The sequence below is a fragment of the Mercenaria mercenaria genome, chromosome 19 (assembly GCF_021730395.1).
Source record: "Mercenaria mercenaria strain notata chromosome 19, MADL_Memer_1, whole genome shotgun sequence".
Lineage (NCBI taxonomy): Eukaryota > Metazoa > Mollusca > Bivalvia > Venerida > Veneridae > Mercenaria > Mercenaria mercenaria.
The window spans coordinates 38,903,804-38,923,121 of NC_069379.1; the positions used below are offsets into that span (position 1 = coordinate 38,903,804).

The 19,318-nt window shown below is 34.2% G+C and overlaps 1 protein-coding gene across 8 annotated transcripts in view; it reads right to left on the reverse strand.

Moving 5' to 3' along the window:
• LOC123542387 (myeloid differentiation primary response protein MyD88-like) overlaps positions 1–19,318 on the reverse strand; it is a 75,981-nt gene that overhangs the window by 45,698 nt on the left and 10,965 nt on the right. The window contains exons 1-7 of one of the 8 annotated variants that reach the window (XM_045328216.2): positions 15,245–15,495; positions 8,289–8,468; positions 6,611–6,676; positions 5,574–5,606; positions 3,482–3,662; positions 3,076–3,167; positions 1,630–1,867 (exon numbers count right to left, since the gene is read on the reverse strand). In XM_045328216.2, the coding sequence (XP_045184151.2) occupies positions 1,630–1,867; positions 3,076–3,167; positions 3,482–3,662; positions 5,574–5,606; positions 6,611–6,676; positions 8,289–8,468; positions 15,245–15,416 (962 nt within the window). In that variant the 5' untranslated portion in view covers positions 15,417–15,495. Of the gene's footprint in view, positions 1–1,629; positions 1,868–3,075; positions 3,168–3,481; positions 3,663–5,573; positions 5,607–6,610; positions 6,677–8,288; positions 8,469–15,244; positions 15,496–19,318 lie in introns of those variants that run through there. The other 7 variants (XM_053531785.1, XM_045328217.2, XM_053531784.1 and 4 more) reach the window with 7 other exon arrangements.

The following is a 19,318-nucleotide window of genomic DNA, read 5'->3' on the forward strand; positions in this document are numbered from 1 at the left end:
CCCAAAAACGGATAATTCAAAACGTAATGACGTAAAAAAACAAAAAAAAAAAACAACTCAAACATTCACGCGCATTTCGTGGAAATTTAAGGACGTTGAGTGACAATGTATTCATTTATCAGTTTTTACGCGTTTTATGCTAGAAAAGCGTTAGAGCATGTTCATTTCGTGTTATAACATCTGCATAATCCCTCGGGATACGTTTGTACCCTCGCCCTAACTGGCTCGGGCACCAACCAATCCCTCGGGATTCTAACGGGCGATGGTACCAACGTATCCCGAGGGATTATGCAGATGTTATAACACGAAAAAACATGCGTTATCCCTACATTTCATTTTTATAACAAAAACGTGTCAGCAACATTATAACGCTAACATATTAACATTAAGAAATTATAGCTGTTTGAGTGAACACCAGATATACTTCGAGGCAAGACTGTATCAAGTGCATTTACGTGTACCTACAACTATGTCCAGCATACACGATGTGCATTGGGCAAATTATTTTGCTTAACAGCTTTGTACATTAAACCAGACATTTTTAAAGCCCAAAACCATTTCTTACATACCATTAGTTACAGTCGAAATATTTAGAAACTAATTCAATAGTTTGGACAAAAATGTATTAAGAGTATGTAAATGATCCTCAAGCTATTATGTAATTTTTTTTTCAATTTGTAATTGATGCATAAAATTGAGAAACACTTAGCTAGACATTTCTATAAAGGTAAGTCAAACCTGTACTATGTTTCCACTCAAAGGATTAAGCGATAGAATCTAGCCGCTTATTTAATGCATGTGGATGATGTAACAGTAAAATGTCAATTTGGAATTTGACTGGCTACATTAGGCAAGTGACTGCTCTATTCATAGGCTCAGGCAGTGTATATCGTAATAGGCTAGACACTTTTTTTCTACAGAAATGACTGGTCCATTATATAACGACTGGTAGTGAAGAGATATCAAGTCTAATACCCATACAATGACTCGGACCTTCTTGTAGTTTAACAGAGATATGTACAAGCTGAGATGTCTATAAAAGTATAATTTGTAAGACGCTTTTCGGGAGGTAAGGAAAGTTTTAATTTTTAGTTAATTCTGTAGCCGATTTCATTAAAATTCCCACACATAGCAATGTCTTTTGGTAACCGAATGCATTGCAGTTTAATTTTCCAAAGCAAATGAAAAGAACGAATTAGTAGTATATCCTAAACGTGCTACTTACCATCGGATCGGAAATATGAGAACCTACGCAACTGTAAAAACCTATTTTATCTTATTTTCAAGTCAGAATTATGGTGTTTGAAACGTTTCCACAATATCATATACAATGGGTCGTCTCACAGGTTTCAAAAAATAATCTTTACTGCAGTCAGCGATGTTATCGTTTGCTGGACTATTTCATTATGATTGATAAACCTTACATAATTTGACCTGTAACCAGCCAGTGTACAACCAGGAAACCTTTTCGTTTATAATTCATCCCTGTTGTTCATGAATGAACTATGTAATGCAGAGCAGAAATTTAAATGTTGTTTGGAACAAAATAACCACTATCTGTTTGCTAAAAGCTAGTTTTAATTTTAAAACCTTATGTTATCAAAAAAAAAAAAAAAGATCAATTGAAACCTTACGTTATCCGTGTGTATGCTTAGTTGCTGGAATTCATTTTCAACATTAACCGGTGGAGGGTATGTTAAACTTTCCAGAAACCTTGTATTTTCGCCGGTGCACTGATGAGAAAGGGCCCTATAAAGTTTAGACCATTCATTCTTGGTGATGTCACAGGTGTGTATAAAGTTGAGGAACCTGGGCACCTCAACATTGTCTTCACAAATTACTGGGATGATCTTCATCTCTATAGCTCCTGTAATTTTAGATGAATGTTTTTATTTTAGTGTTTGGTAGTTTAAGCACACATGTTAATTATATATTACACGAGGGAGGTTCTGTGAGCATGATATATCCCTATAAAAATCCTTTTACAATACAATACAATACTGTAGCTATTTATGGGAGATGCAAAAAAGATCGATAGAGAAGTCTCAAAGTACAGTACCGCCCCCCCCCCCCCCCCCCCCCACCCCTCCCCCTCGCCCAAAAAAGAGTCAATTGCGCAAAATTTCATATTTTTTGTCAGGTACTAGATTTACAGTTAATTGCAGTGAAGAATTTTAATTTCAACTTTGTGATGTTTTTTTCTAAAGCCGTTGAAATATTGTTGTACGTCTTTTTTCTGGTAATGTTTTAACTTATATAAAAATGATAAACATTTTCTATTTTTTCTAGATTCAGTTATTTGAGAAAAGTAGTTTTGATGAAGTTTACAGAAAACAGCGACAGAAATATTTTTGTCTCCTAAACTCGAATATTTGTTTTTTCAATATTTTAAATGAAAATGTAGATGAAAATGTTATACGTGGGTACTATTTCCGATTACAATTAGCTGAGAAAACGGGGTTCAGAAATATTTTACTTCTTCTTAACAATACAATGATTCATAAATATGTAGAGGATATTTTTTTTCTTGTTTTAGTGTAAGATCGATATATATTTCACCGAACAAACACTATAATGCAATATTTTCACGAGTGGCACAGCCACGAGTGAAATGTAAATTATGGTGTTCACGAGTGAAATATATTTCGATCTAACACTGAAACAAACAAATTTTCTCTTTACTTTATGCATTTGTAATTAATGGTTTTAACCAAATCATATTCAGTTTGCCCGCGCAACGTCACGTGCATTGCATCATAACGTGAAAATGTCGTGACATCAAGATGTCTTTGTAGAAAAAACTATAAATAGTTCTATTATGTTTTCTGATTTCTTTGACATTCAATTATGGTAAAATGCAAATACTTATGATCCTTTTATTATTTTTATGGTTTATAGATCTACTCGTTTATTACATGTATCTTCTTTCATCGAATAATATAAAACACATACATACGTAATGAGTAACAAAAGAAAATATGTTTATAAAATTTGTGTTCGTCCCTATCACAATTAAACTTAATGAAAATAGCCGAACGGTAAAGAGCAAGATATCAATTTATAATACAAACAAACCTGAATCGAGAGCGTTTGCAAATCTGACCTGGAAGTCGCACTCCGGACTGGAACGGAATGCTTTTGTCAACAGGATGATGACACGTTTACACCTGAAGAAAAAAAGACACAACGTGTTCATTCAAAGAACTGTATTTAATCAGCCAGTCAATAAACTATCCAATGTAATTACTTCAGCTTGAGTGAGCAGAAGTTTGCAAAACTGAAATGGACCGAAAGTGTACAGTTCTGAAGAATAAGTAAGGAACCTAAAGTGTACAGTTCCGAAGAATAAGTATAACAGCAAAAATGACGAAAACTATCAATTGTTACAATTCTTGTTCAAAAGCAGAACTGTGGCTTTTATACTGCTATACAACTTTTTATTTAATGAAAATCGTATTTGCCTTAAGCACGTTATACCGACCTTTTCTCAATCACATAAGCTGTGAGTACATGTTTCGCTCCTCCTGGTAGGTCATCACGACCTGGTACAAACAATGTGAATCCTTCATTTTCTAGTTTTCTTATCGTCCTCTTGGCAATGCGTAAATTTGGGTATGCATAACTCAGAAATGCATCATACTGCTTTGTATGTCCTAGATTTACTAAAAAAACAAAACTATCAGACAGAAAAAATCATCTCAAGGTAATGGATAAGAAAGTTACGCTCGATTATGCTTCCAACTAATGTTATTTCGGCATCGATGTTTTTCATTACAGATCTGGTGCAGCCATTCTGCGCATGGCCGGAAGTGATTATCAGTTGGAGCGTACGATAAAAAAACGCAAAATTTTTGCACGTCCGCACGCATTGAGTGTAATATAATATGTATAATATACCCACTAGAAGTTAGGATCAGTATCGGCAAAGTATATACATTCAAGATACCTTTTGTTCAGCGACGTTAAACCCAACCAAAAAAAAAAAAAAAAACAAAAACAAAAAACTTTTTGTTCAGATTGCTTGAATGCGGAATATACCGGAGTCTGTAATATATAATAGGCGCACTAGATTTTTTTAGTCACACCCAATATGGCATTCTCCGATTGTTAATGTAGTTCATTCGAGCAACCATGGCAGACGGAACACGCAGAAATCCAAAACGGAGGATACGTCACTTACGGAAACCGCTTAACCTGTTGAACTTTCTAGACTAATCAGACAGTTAGTTATATGTTATGATCTTTAGCTGATTAATAACTGTAAAACGAATATCCAAGAAAATAAACTGAATGATTAAACTCGAAGTGCTGTCTCTAAATGCCAAAAGATAAACGTTAATGAATGCAAAGGCAATGGACAGATATGGCTATAAAAACCCCCTTTTTGTCTTACCACCACCCTTTTTATTTCGCTAATTTATATAAGGTTACCGTGAATTATTTATTTATATGTTACCCTGCTTTTACATGAAAAATGCTGCTAGAATACTTTTTATTTGCATGTTGGACTAGATCAAATTTTCAGACGATGTGATGAGGGTCAAGTCCCACCACATCCAACCCCCTTTCCGCTATGACTGTTCCGGTTAAATAAAAATAATCAAATTCATACTATTCCACTTCAGTACGGAACGATACAAAGACTGCGTCAATCGACCTTGTTTCGATGTTTCTGATTAGAAAAGATAGCGAGCATTTATCGAAATTATTTGATCTTAGACATTTCTTATGAAAGGACTTTCATTCAATTCTACTATTCGAGATGGAAATGGATCGATTTAAGGTAGAGACTGCAATACTTTTATTTCAATTCAAGATTCAGTTTCCTTTTGGAGCGCCGGTATAAATTACATACTCCGGTATATACCGGATTCAAGCAATTTGAACGAAAAGTGTCTTAAATGAATATATTTTGTAACAATGGTAACACTCACCCTAACTTTCAGTCAGTATACTATATGTATTATACACTAAATGCGTGCGGACATGAAAAAAATGCATTTTTTTGCCGTGCGCTCCAACTGATAATCACTTCCGGGCATGCGCAGAAGACCGCTCCAACTCTGCAATCAGTTACATCGTATTTTGTCCAAGTTGGAACGTCAGCAGGTCTCAGAAAGTAGTAGTTTTACAGATTATCTGTAAATTTACTGATTATAAACGTATAGGTTTTCAATTTATAAATTTACAGTTTAAATGTGCATTTAAACAGCTGAAAGTACGTAAATGTGGCCCCAAAATCTCAAATTGAAATCGTTTGATATATTTATTTATGCATAACTAAAGGTCGTTAATGAGTTTGACTTAGACTTTGTTTTATAACTCCAGCACTGACGTAAGTACATTTTGACGTCAAAACAAGGTGGTTTCGTACATAAAAAAAATCATGAAAAGCTGCAAATATTTTGACTAAATGATTAATGCAAATATTGCCTTTTAGGTTCGATCAATATGAGAATTTATGAACCTGTGAAGGGTGATATAACCCTAGGGGATATCATTTTCTCCAGGTCGATAAATCCTAATATCATCCTATCTCAATTAATTCTGTTCCTTTGTGTTTTCTACTTTACCTTTGTCACAGTCCTCTTCTTCAATTTCTTGATCTTGAATTGAAAAATGAAATTTCATGTAATGTTATTTAAAAACATAAATCTACATTCAACTTATCAAATTATAGACGGTAAGACAGAAACTAGATATTTGAAAATGCTACTTATGCGTAAATTGCGTATTTTTCAAAGTGAGTTTTGAGTATTTGTTCTATATCCAAAACAGTGATTTTATCGTAGAATAAAGTTTTGTTTTGAGTTCAGATGTTTAAGAATTATATCCTAGGTCACAGTTCTCGTGATATAATCATACACATTTGGAACGGTAATGAAATAGTTCACGGTTTGGGACATATTAAATACCGGTTTTAACACGACAACTACAAAAATTACAATGTTTTGTATAATATTCATTTTCAGCGTTCTCACATCTGCAAATTCCTAATTCTTACTGGTATGACAAATGGGGTCGTGTTAACATTATCTTCATCTAGCAATCTCTACAACTAATATTAAGTGGATTAAACATCTCACAAATTTGATTGCAATTGTTACATAGGATCATATGGGCAATGTTTGACATGCCTAATACTGTGAAATCATTAATATTCGTGGGGGACTCATTTTCGTGGATTTCGTGGTTGAGTCAATCCACGAAATATAATCCCAACGAACAAGTAAATTCCCATTCATTTTATGTTCAAAAGTTGAAATCCACGAATTCATATCCCCACTAAATTGCTGTTTTGACCAAAACCACGAAATTTCATGCCCACGAAATTAAATGTTCTTACAGTACTAGAAAAGGGTCTAAGAATAACCCAAGCAGTTTTTATTGTAAAGTTCCTTATTAGCTGTGAAACATTGTTACATATCTTAGTACGATCACGTACTTCATTCAGACAGTCTTGATATACATCTATTTTATTGAAGGAATGACTTTCGATTTGTGTGTATTAGGTGTTTAGAATAGAGTGTACCAACAAAAAGTAATTATAAAAATATGATAATATCAGATTTATTGATTCATAATAACTTTATAAAGAACAAAGTATTACCTGGAATTTCCATAACCATTTGCGGAGCCGCACCCCGCTTATCTGCGTATACATGGCAATCTTTAACTGAAATATTCGTACAAATTATGCATGTCGCAAACAAAGAAATTTAATCTTTTTCTCATATCTTCCCCCCCCCCCCCCCGATGTTTATGCAAGTAAAGTACCTTTGTTGACAGCAGTGTGTGGAACAAACAGAACATCATCATTTCCTTGCAACATGAAATATTAAATGAACGTTATATAGGGTCACGCTATATAACGGGTCATAATATAGGCCGGACAAGAAGGTGACCATTGTAAGCAGGGTCACACTATATGCATGTGTAGACTTTTAAAAATTATATTTTGTTGACTGTTGTTATATTAGCTTTAAGATGAAATTGTACTTTATTTTCGGAGTATGTGTTATGTTTGCACGCACTATCTATAGCTAGAACTTGTATTTCTGTCAAAATTTCATATGGTTCGCTTCCATCAACTTTAGAGGTTTTATAACAATAACTAGCTTCATAAGGTCGGCGTAAATCTTTTATTGTTAACTTTTGTTTATATTGTTAGCAAAGATACACCTTGTTTTCTGTTTAAATACTCTTCCTGTTTCAGGTATCACTTTGCGGAAAATAATGTTGCGTAAGTTAATGTATTTCAAAAAAGCATCGAGTACTTATCATAATTGAGCCGTGTCATGGGAAAACCAACATAGTGTGTTTGCGACTAGCATGGATCCAGACCAGCCTGCGCATCCGCGCAGTCTGGGCAGGATCCATGCTGTTTGCTTTCAAAGCCTATTAGAACTGGAGAAACTCTTAGCGAACAGCATGGATCCTGACCAGACTGCGCAGATGCGGAGGCTGGTCTGGATCCATCTGGCCGCAAACCCACTATGTTGGTTTTCTCATGGCGCAGCTCATATTATATTTATTTTCCTCAACTGAAACAAAATTGTTCAATTTTGTAAATTTGACTGATCTAACTTTAGACCTAACTTTTGTTCTGTAATTTATTAATATTTGAAACATTTTACTGAACACAGATAGACTGAAAAGTTATAAGACGACGATGAAAACAATAATTTAGAAAGGACACCTGTCGTCTTGTAGAATAGCTATTATACTAAACAGAATGATTTTTGAAGCTTTAATTGCAGGAGGGTATAGTAAGTCACTAGATTGTAGTAAGACCTTCCTAAATACGTTCTACATCGATCTCCGTAATGCTTTACCCAGTTAAAGTAGCTGTTTTGTTCGAACTCAACCCTCTCATATTCATTTAAGGTGTTTAATGAAACCTCTAAATTCACATCAAAACCGCGATCCATGGGTATCCTTAACTATTCGATACTTTCTTTGTGTCAGTTTCGGGATCTTTTTGGACAATGATCATTATGTAAACTCAACAAATACAGTTTACTAGGCGTGGTTGAGAGTTCTTTTGCCACACGCATGCGCGTTAAAATCAAAGCATCCGCTGACTAGCATAACAACCAATAACTTGTGTAAAACATCTATATACGAGCAGGAAGGTCTAATACGTATCAGTTGTTCCAGATATGAGCATACGTTTACAAGACGAAATTTGTAAACAATCTCAAGATTACAAACTGCTAGATGCAATGTACTACTTTATCACACGTGTTGCAGCATCATGGTGAACTATTTCTTTCACGCATACTTACCCCAGTTTGCTCGACTAATTTGTACAATATCAATACGCCCCATGTTCAAAACGTCTCTGAAAAGGTCGCCAATGGTACAAGATTTCTCGGACATTTCAGAGATAAGCTCATTGGTTGGATTAGGATTATCACTGATGTCTTTTATTTCCTCAGGTGGGAAATGTTCCTGCTCTACTATACCTGTAGAGATAGTATTTTTGTCTTAGATAGGAAAATAACTAAAATGTCAGACAGTTTAGTCAAAGTCCTTTAAAATACCAAAAACTTGTATTTTGTACTTAACATATCAATTTGACATAATAAACGACGGGCACTTACATGCTCTGTAGTCTTAGAAGAATACTGCATCGCACATGCAGTTTGAAAAATGGGAACAATGCATAATGCAAGAGTAGCAATGCATCATTCCATCTTGCACTAGTCACATTGTCGCAACTATCTTCAAAGACATACACCGTGTAACTTGCTGTGATATCGGACTAGACTGGATACTGGGGAGGTAAATATGACACCTGTCATAGGCTCAAAGTTATTTAAAGTGCTGTTCAACCCATTCCCAGTGTGGACATTCGTCGACTACCCACGCTAAACAATTTAAGAAACCTTTAACTATCAACGGCATTTAATAGTCTACTTAAGCTGTCTTTTACTATTTATAGAGAAATAGATTTGATTCACCTGAAGGTTTTTTGAACAAATTCCCCTGTATGGATCACATTTCACAATTACATTTTGTAAATAGACTTACTGAAAGATACCTATTACGCAACCCGCATGATATATACAGGTTTAGATACTAATATGGGAACCCTGTCAATATCGCGCATATATACAATGTAGAAAATGGTAATATCATGCTGAAATACATTTTTATAGCATGACAAATGTTTAGTTTAAACATTAAATTCACAACAGTACAATATCAATAGCAGTTTTAAATGCATCAAATTTATTCTGTTGAAAATAAATTTACTTTAAATAGAAATTATCTCAACTTTTGAGTAATGAATACTTGGGTGTACGAATATGATCTGATTTCTTAAAAGTGGTAAATCAGATTTTGTTTAAGTGGTTGATATCCGATATGTTAAAAAATTAACAAATTGATCATATACATTAACTTGACATTGTGTTCTTGCGTGAGACTATGGAAATGTTTTTAGAATTTGGTTATCTATCCCGGTTTCACAACCAAGATAGATAGCGTTATTTTCGCATAAGTATTAAGGATGACTACCCGTAATAGGCCTCAATTTCACTAAAAGTGTACATACAATTTAATAATGTAAGCTTTGAAAATGTCATACGATAGAAATAAGGTGCCTATTGACAGGTTTTATAGTGACAGAGATTCTCAAAATAATTCCTTTAGATCATCTCCACTGATAATTTTGTTTTTTCATGAGTTATCTCCCCTGAAAACTAGAGAAAAAATTTCTCATTTTCCCTACGGAGAATATTAGATTTCTTTTTTATATTTATATAAAAATCATATAATGCAGCTTTCTACCGCAAAATTTTCTCGAAACTCAAGCTCAGATTCTCATAATCAAAGAAATTATATATATCCCATAGGCATCAATGTTAACTTCAATACCGATAACCTCTCCAAAAATTGACAAAAATCAAAAATTCTCTCGATGAAATGTTTTTAATTTGGAATGTCTTTAAAGTGTCCAAATTTCATTTAATTAAATATTACCATCCAGTTACAAGATATGAAATATGGCTATTTCACCATGTTATCCTTAATTAAACAAACATATTTTGCCTAAGATATAATACGAATTGAAGCACTATTGTGATAAAAGTTGTCAAAGATTTGTGTTGTCGAGTATATATTTCGCCAAAATTAAACAGAAATGCAAGTTTATAAAACCGTTCTTATCGCCCTTTATCTATCTTGGTTGCGTCCGCAGGATCGACAGAAAATAGATTAGATGAACTTTGAAAGTACATGCTACGGCATTCCGTTAAGGTCATCGCCTTTGAATGTATTGATCAGTTCGACGTTGATAACTCGACAGTACGATGGCGATAACTCGTCAGCACGATAGCGATAACGTGATAGTACGATGGTAATATCGCGATAGTACGAAAATGAAATTGCGAAACCACGAAACTACGATAACGAAAACGCGACAAAGCGATAGCACGATGGTGAAAACGCAACAGTACGATGGTGAAAACACGATAGTACATCGCATTATCATCATCATCGTACTTTCGTATTATCGCGTTTTCGTTATCGTATTCGCATTATCATTATCGTGTTTGTCGCGTTTTCGTTATCGTAGTTTCGTGATTTCGCGTTTTTATCATCGTGCTATCGTGTATCACGTTTGCAAATCAACACATTCAAAGGCGATGGCGGAATTTCGTGACACGCTGCTTTAAAACTGGCTTTTTGTTTCAAACATTTGAACCATTCCAATATTTATCACATCGGAATGTAAAACTAGGAATGATATTGAAAACAAAATTAAATTAAAATATTTTGATATTACAATGAGGCACGTACACAACTACGTAAGAATTGATAAAATACACCACAAAGATCTATGAGGGGCGTTCAAAAAATTATGATACGCTGCATGTATTTCCGTAATCGGAAGTTATTTTTAAATACGGTTTTCAGCACATTATAGAACAATTTAATTGAAACTAAAAGCCATAAGAATGATAAAAATCGGCAGATTCAAAGTAAATCTATAATCATTTGAGTGAGATCTATTCAGGTATATTGGACTATAATATGTTCAAAATATGATATAACATGCAATTCCTTGATTCTACTACTCAGCAACTAGAACTGTAGTTCAATTTTCAGTTTAAACAGTTTAAACAGTTAAAAGAATTCATCATCTTAACATAAATATTTGAAAACTAAACTGAAAAAAATGATTACAGTTTTAAATGGAGTGTATATGTGTGTATATTTTACTTAAAAATGATAAGTTGAATAAATAAGCCTTTGCATTTTTGTCAGGTGTGATGTTCATCGTTGAAAAAAAATCTTTTATTTTATGCTAACTAATGAAATACTGTATTCTATCAGTTAAATATTTTTATATCTCATCACTCACACTGTGAAAATATGAAATCTATATTTTCACACTGTGAGAGATATAGCTCCGCCCCCTCATACATTGTGTATGAATTTTAAATTATTTGCTTAAAACAGGATGAAAATTGTAGTCGCACTTTGTTCATTATAGTATATTTCTCGATTCAAATTATTTTACTTAATGAGAATTTCATAACGTTATGCAGCAAAAAATAAAATAAAATGGAACTTTATGTTGTGTACGTCTTTCTAGCGTCACAACACGTCTGACGTCATGTCTGTTTACACGTGTCTGTTTCCCGCGCTGAGATTAAAAATTGTTGCAAAATGCACATCTCAACGTAATTGAGCATAAAATAAAAAGAAAATTTGTTTGTTTTTCGTGAATATTGAATATATCTCACCTCGAAGTGAGAAAATGTTCACATTTTCACTCGCGCTACACGCTCGTGAAAATATTTGAATTTTTCTCATTTCTCAGTGAGATATATATTCCATATTCACTCAAAACAAACAAATATCCTCTATGTATTTTAAGTTGATACTGGTCAATGTCTTAATTCTCGATTACGAAACAAACTCTTACAACTAAGATTTGTCACTGCCGAGACTCATTCCTGACGGAATCAACCTCGAGTTGAAATGTTTTAGTCGTGTTGTAAAATGAAAAACGTAACAAATAGTTAGAATCAAACTCAAACTCATGACAGCAAAATGTTGTACCTATGCCGTAGAAAAATGATAGACTTTGTGATTATACAAGTTATTCTATTATTCTAAGACCCTGGATGTCCAGGACAACCTAAGTTATAACTGTAACATTATATATGAAAAATGAAGAATGCCATAAAATGTTGGCCAAATGTGACTGACTACCTTTAATTTTAGAAACGCACAAATTTAATGGTCGAAAACTATGCACCTAATAAACGGCCGTGGCGGGCCTGTAGTTGTTGTACGCGGGACTTCTTCTTCTCCTAAATGCTACACACCTTTAAAACTTTGTTGATTATGTATAAGCGCCTAAAAAATAATTAATGGTATCTTTTTTCTACGCATATCGAATTTGTACATGTGCCAAAACAATAAATCTTTTCAAATTTTACATTAATTTTGTTGAAAATTTTTACCTACATTTGTACGTGGAAGTAGCCCGCGTGCCAATGTTGGCTTTGGAGTGCACAGTAACACGTGGGAATTTCATTAAAGTTTAGTCAATAGTCTAGAAAAAAATTAGTTGGGACACACATTTTAGTTTTGCGTGCTTTGTTTTCAAATAAAACACGGATTTGACTTCAGATGCGTAGTATTCTAATCACGAAGGTCAAATGCCCAAGTGATTAAATACAACGCATCTGAACGAAGCTATAATCTATTTCAATTTTAACACGTTCGAATACCACCAGGAAGAGATACTAATCTGGAATAAAATGTAGGGATAATACACCGTTTTTTTATGTATTAACGTCTGCAGAAGCCCGCGGGTTTTTTTTGACCTCGACCGAAACAAACGTGTATTGTCGCTATTCTTGCATAAAAAACATTACACGACGACGAAATTATTGTTTTCGTATAATTATGATGACTTTACGATTCCTGTACATTTTTATTAACCATTCTGTTGTTCTTAGAAACGGTAAACATATTTTGAATATCCATAACCAGGGCCCAAAAATAAACAACATAACTAAAAGCACATACTGAAGATTTTTACACGATTTTTTTTACCTCTCGTTATTACAAACATGCAATTGTTCATTTAACTTCAACATTTGGCAAACAGTAGCACGATTTCAAGAATAATAACTTTCCATTCGGGTTATTTTGAGTACGGACACATTTAGAGTACGGGTGAGTACGAACGTAGTGACAAGCTTTCAAGCTGTTTATATAAATTCTTCTAGAAATTTGTTAAAAACATACCGAATGATACTTACCAAAATCATATATATGATTCCTAAAAACAAATAATCGCACAAGTTACATGCGATTCTTCAACATTAACGGTTGTTTACAAAATCTGAATCGACACTGAGTTCTAAAAGGGGAGCAAAGGAAGAAGCGAGTACGAACATTGTTGGGGGCAGCGCATTTGGCTTTGGTAACTGATACTGTAACAGCAAGACATTCTATGGTTTAGATTGCATCTTTTATGCTTCAAGAATCGTTTTTATGAAAGAAACAAGACGCAGATACCAGGTGTCAATCTGCGCAGAAATACATTTGTGTCCCTGGGAAGGCATTTCAAAACATAAAAATCGGGTGATAACAGCACGAGAATTGCCTTTTCTGCACACGATTTTTCTCCCGTTAATACATGAGCGGATCCAGGGAAAAAGTAGTTTTTATGCAAGAATGCTGTTTAAAATATGAGTACACCAAATTAGCTAATTTAAAAGTAGGTCATTTTGCGGAAAGAGTTCTTATCGACAAGACAATACACGGTAAAATTCTCCTTTGCTTATTTGAAACAAAATCTTAATACATTTAAATACTATAACGACTATCAGTTAGTCATATGAAATATCAATGTTAACGATTATTTATCGTGACAAGACTTAGTGAAAATGATGTTAAAGATGGCGTTACTCGTTCAAGGCTTTCCTAAGACAGTTACTGTCCAATAACCAGTTATTGTGCCCACTTCCAGTTATTTGAACTAGGTTAAAGAATTCTTTTCTAATTTTTATTATTGATTATAGCAAGATTTATAATAACAGGTTGTACGCTGATTATATAATATTAAAAATATTTCAAGTCTCATTAATGACGCATTTTTCGATGTCCAATACAGACAGAGACAATGTTCAGTTTGTGACAATTGTCGTCAACGTCTTGTTTCGTTGGGACATTCTGCTGTAGAACATGCGTAGATCTAATCTTTTTTTTTCTACTCAAATGTCAAAAATACATCCATATTGAAATTTTAACAGAAACCACTCTTTATTTAGACTTCTTTGGACATGCCAAGTGAAAAATTGTGTTCAAAAACCTGTCGGCCATTACGCGACGAGGCAAGATGGCACCCACGCCTATTCCTTTACTATAGTTGTTAAGGCTATTACGCCAAACCCACCCAGCGTTGATTCTGCCAATGACTGCTCGCATCCGATGTACCACTGTGTTCCTTCATATGTTTTTCTTGTCCTTGTTGTCTGTTGTAAAAGCGGAAAGTTCGGAAATATTTGCGAAATTCGTAGATTTAAGAAATTCATGAAAATATCAGCCAGCCTCAATTTTTCCGTTCACCAAGACACATCACTTTAGTCAAGTAAAGATACACAACTTTTGCTTTGGCACATCAGTTCAATTCTTTCGGTGACACACGAGTATTTCCGTTCGCTATGTACTTTCGCGAGCATTTTTACCCGAGATAATATTCACTATATACAGCATTTGTTTTAAATAGTCTTTAATGATTTAGATGTATATATCTGTTACGCCGCTGTGTGGTTTTGTTTTAGGGGGCTGCGTTCAGGAGACAGGCTATTCTTTCTGGAACATTGTCCTTTCTTTCTTTTTTGCATAATTTATGACACACTCTCTTTTGATTTTGGCTTCCTGACCGACCTTTATGCTTCTAATATGCCTTTCATTTCGGATTCGGAAGTACAGTAAACGTTCAGTTTACTGGACATACTTCGAGATAAACATTACAAAAAGGGAGCAAGGAAGTTAAACTAATACAGTGTGTATCTTTTCGCCATGTTATACAAATAAAACTTAAAATTAACTCACTAAATCACATACATATTTTTCTGTTAAGCTTCTATCCAAAAAAAAAAAAATTGACATGAATCTGAAAAAAAACCCTCAACAACATTAATAGCACCATACACTTATATAGTTTAAAAGAAACTGACATTGAGATTTTTTTCAGAAAACTTACCTGTAAAATTGTCATAAACATAAATTCCAGTGCCGTCTTTCAATTCCATAAGCTTTCCATTAGGGTTTAAATGGTCTGCAAGTATTTTCAAAGAGCCAAAATTTAATGCATCGAGTGGCGTTTCGCTAAACAAATTTTCGACATTGTCCGCACTTAAATGAGCGCGTGCCATGCTCTAAAGCTGCTTCTGTATTGTGAAATACTCTTAGTTTAGACTTAATAAACGGGTAGACTGGTAAAAGCGTTGAAATTGAATCCAGGAAGTAATATATCTGGGTTTTTATCATATTTATATTCTACAATAAAACGAAGGAGTGACTTGTATCTCGATTTACATGTCAATATAAATAGTTTTTATTAAATCGTCTTTATTACATTCTTAATTTATTTTTTTTTTTACATTATTAATGCACTTTCGCTATACTTTTCGAAACCCATGGATATATGCATGCTCAAAAACAGCTAACCCACAATTTGTTATGTTGCAAATTAATGGAAAATTACTGAAAGTGCTTTCTTGATATTTAGCGTGAATTAAGATTTATTTTTGCTTAATTCAATATGTTTGAAAAATTGACATTTGATTAACAACGAACAGATCTAAATGACACGAATATTTAAAGTCAAAGAAGTAATTTTCGTAACTTTTAAGATATTGGAAAAATAGTAATAGGTAATCGTGGGATGGCTGTTTTGTTCAGAATATGCCTGATCTAAAAAAATAAATAGACTTGAGTTCAGTGTTTTGTAAAGATAAGTATATAGATATGCAGTATGTTACAAAAATGTACCTGTCAAAACTTATGTTGACTATGCCTGTTGCATGATTCCTTAAAGCTTGGTTGGTGCTTGAGCATTGGTAAAGGATTACGGAGAACATGCCCAAATCCACATTACTCTGGCTTGAAAGAGTTACTTCAGATTTAACAATCACGGATTCACTTGTTTTTTTTAAAAAATACTTTTTATGCTTTTAAATTGTTCAGTGATGTAAGAAACCAATTTACTGATGCTCTAAAGGCACAACCCCTTTGTTTGTATTTATTTTTTGACACAAAAATAATTTCTGGAAAGTCTCACTTGCTCTCTCTCTCTCTCTCTCTCTCTCTCTCTCTCTCTCTCTTCCCCCCTCCCCTCCCCCATCCTAAAAAAATACCGACTTACCTCCCCTAATTTTTAGCATGTTTACGGAAACAAACAAATCTTTTGTTAGTCCTAGTACTAGACGACAGGAGCCCTTTCTAAATTATTTTTTTCGCAACTCCGTTAAATCAATCATATTTACAAAAAAATCTGACCTACCTACCCTATTTCTTTCTAGCATGTTACCACAAACAAAGAATATTTTTAGGCCTAATAGACGGACAATTTGGTGAAATATTGCAATTTCAAACCAAGAAGTAAAATAACAGACAGGCTGGCTTATAATGTTGTTTGATTTACAGGTCAGCAAAAAAAAAAAAAAAAAAAAAAAAGAAGAAAAGTTTTTATTGAATAGTATCTCCATTACATTCTACTTATGCACCATTAACTTTTAAACTTCTAAATTTCTACAACGATTTTGTCTATCTTTCAAGTTGGACTGTACCATTAACTGCTAAAAGGAGCGGATACTAAAAAAGTAACTGAAAGGCGAACAGTACATAATGATCAGGCTGCACGCAGAATCACTTGCCGCCAGCAGGCATAGGGTTAATGCTCTTACAGTATACTTACCAAAACACATTGGCAATTATATATTAAACAAGAACAGCTCGGTGGCCATATAGCATTGAGTTATACAAAAGATTGCGATATATTTGCATTTTTATGTGTGGTCACAACGTACAGATCTAAATGTCACCGCTGTTCGTTTGATGACAAAAATATATTTCGCAACTTTTAATATAATTGCAAAGTAGACAACGTTGGATTAGCTGTTTTCCATTACAAGTGTAAGAGATTCACCTGGATGGGATTACTTTTATTTACACTGTCCCGTGTCTTTGGAACATGGTGGGGGTAAGAGTGAGGTTGGGTGCGCACCATAAACCGGTTTAAGCTCCCCAGTGGTGTTTTTGCCACTGACCGTTCCAAGGCGGTGCCCCACTGTGTTCCATTGTTTGTTTGTTTTTAACCTTATGTGTTGGCTTTGTGTGTGTGTGCGCGCGCGCGCGCGTGTGTGTGTGTGTGTGTGGTGCACGCGTCTGCGTGTTCCATTGTTTGTTCGTTTTGTCCTTGTGTGTTGGCTTTGTGTGTGTGTTTGTGTGTGTGTGTGTGTGTGTGTGTGTGTGTGTGTGTGTGTGCGGTGCACGCGTCTGCGTGCTGGGGGTTTCGTTTTGAAGAGGCTGCGCTTTTGGTGCGTGGCATTCCCTGTTTGATATTTGTCTTTGTTTTTTTGTACAGGGTATGTCTGATCTAAAAAAAAAATAAAAAAAAAATAAAATAAAAAAAAAATAAAACAAAAAACAATCAGACTTGAGTTGAGACGTTTTTTATGTGTATATATAGATAAGCAGTATGTTATATGTACCTACCCGGACTTATGTTGACTATATGTATTAAATGATTCCTTCCGTGGCCGAGTGGTTAAGGTCGCTGACTTCAAATCACTTGCCCCTCATCGATGGGGGTTCGAGCCTCACTCGGGGCGTTGAATTCTTCATGTGGAGAAGCCATCCAGCTGGCTTATGGAAGGTCGGTGGTTCTACCCAGGTGCCCGCTCGTGATGAAATAATGCACGGAGGGGCACCTGGGGTCTTCCTCCACCATTAAAGCTGGAAAGTCGCAATATGAACTTACAGCTTGGTTGGTGCTTGAATAGTGGTCTAGGATTAAAGTGAACAGGCCCAAATCCGCAGTAGGCTGTGTTGAAGGAGGTTTATCAGATTTAACAGTCAACAATCCACTCATGACTTCTTTTCTCGTAATCAAAAAGCAGAAAGTTAAATTGAGCAATTACTTAAATCTTAATATCTTTTGAATATTAATGTGTTTTTTAACAAGCTGGGAATCCATAATTTTAACACATGTAGTTCGGCTTTCAGATCATTTTTAACACTTCTGTCTACATTAATGAGTTTTACAAATAATGAGCAAATTCTCAATGAATTACCTTGTTTCACTGTGTATGTGCGGAGATTACAAATATTAAGAATATTTCAAGCATTGTTTTATTAGAATAAAACATGCGGGGAATCAAAAGCTAGTTAGCAATATTAGTCTATTAAATTCATAAGTGATCTACTTTGTGCGGAAAATATAACCCTATATGTATGAACTTTTCAAACTCTAAAAATAGTTTTTATTAAAACATACCTCTATTACAAGACAGGATTTATTAAATCGTGCATGAGAAAAAATCTCGCACAATTACATGACTTAAATATTTGACTAATTGAGACATGTACGCGTTATTGAGCCAGTTTGTTATTGCTATGCATGCTTTAATTTTTACTCTGTATTACTAATGTCAATATGCAAAATACGCATACGACTTGAATAAATATATGTTCTATATCATTAACATATTCTTTACATTATTAACATAATTATGCTATGCATCATTAATATTCTCAAAGTATACTTGTCAAAATCCATTTGTATACCGCCCATAAACATTTGTTATTTTACATAATTGAAACTTACTGATATTTCATTCACTTGATAGCAAACTCCGACGCAGTGATCTCCCTTGCCGCTTCGCTTATTGAGCGAAGCGGCAAGGGAGATCACTTAGCGAAGTGGCAAGGGAGATCACTGCGTTGGAGTTTGACTTGATGGATGTAACGTTGGTGAAATTGTGCGCCACTTAAGTTTGAGAATGTAATAATGTATTACTGTAAGTGATTATTAGTACACTGACATTGATATAATGGAACATGATAACAAATAGAAGAAAGACAGTGATTTGAAGTGTATGTTAAAATAGTGCTTGATACCGTGAACTTGTTAAAAAAGGGTTGGAGATGTGTGAAGCATAGACACTAATATAATGATATGAGTTATGTGCTTGGAGACATTGACTTGAAATATGCAGGTTGTGGTGATTATTTGTGATTGTGTTTGTTTTATAACTAAGTTTCAAATTGTTTG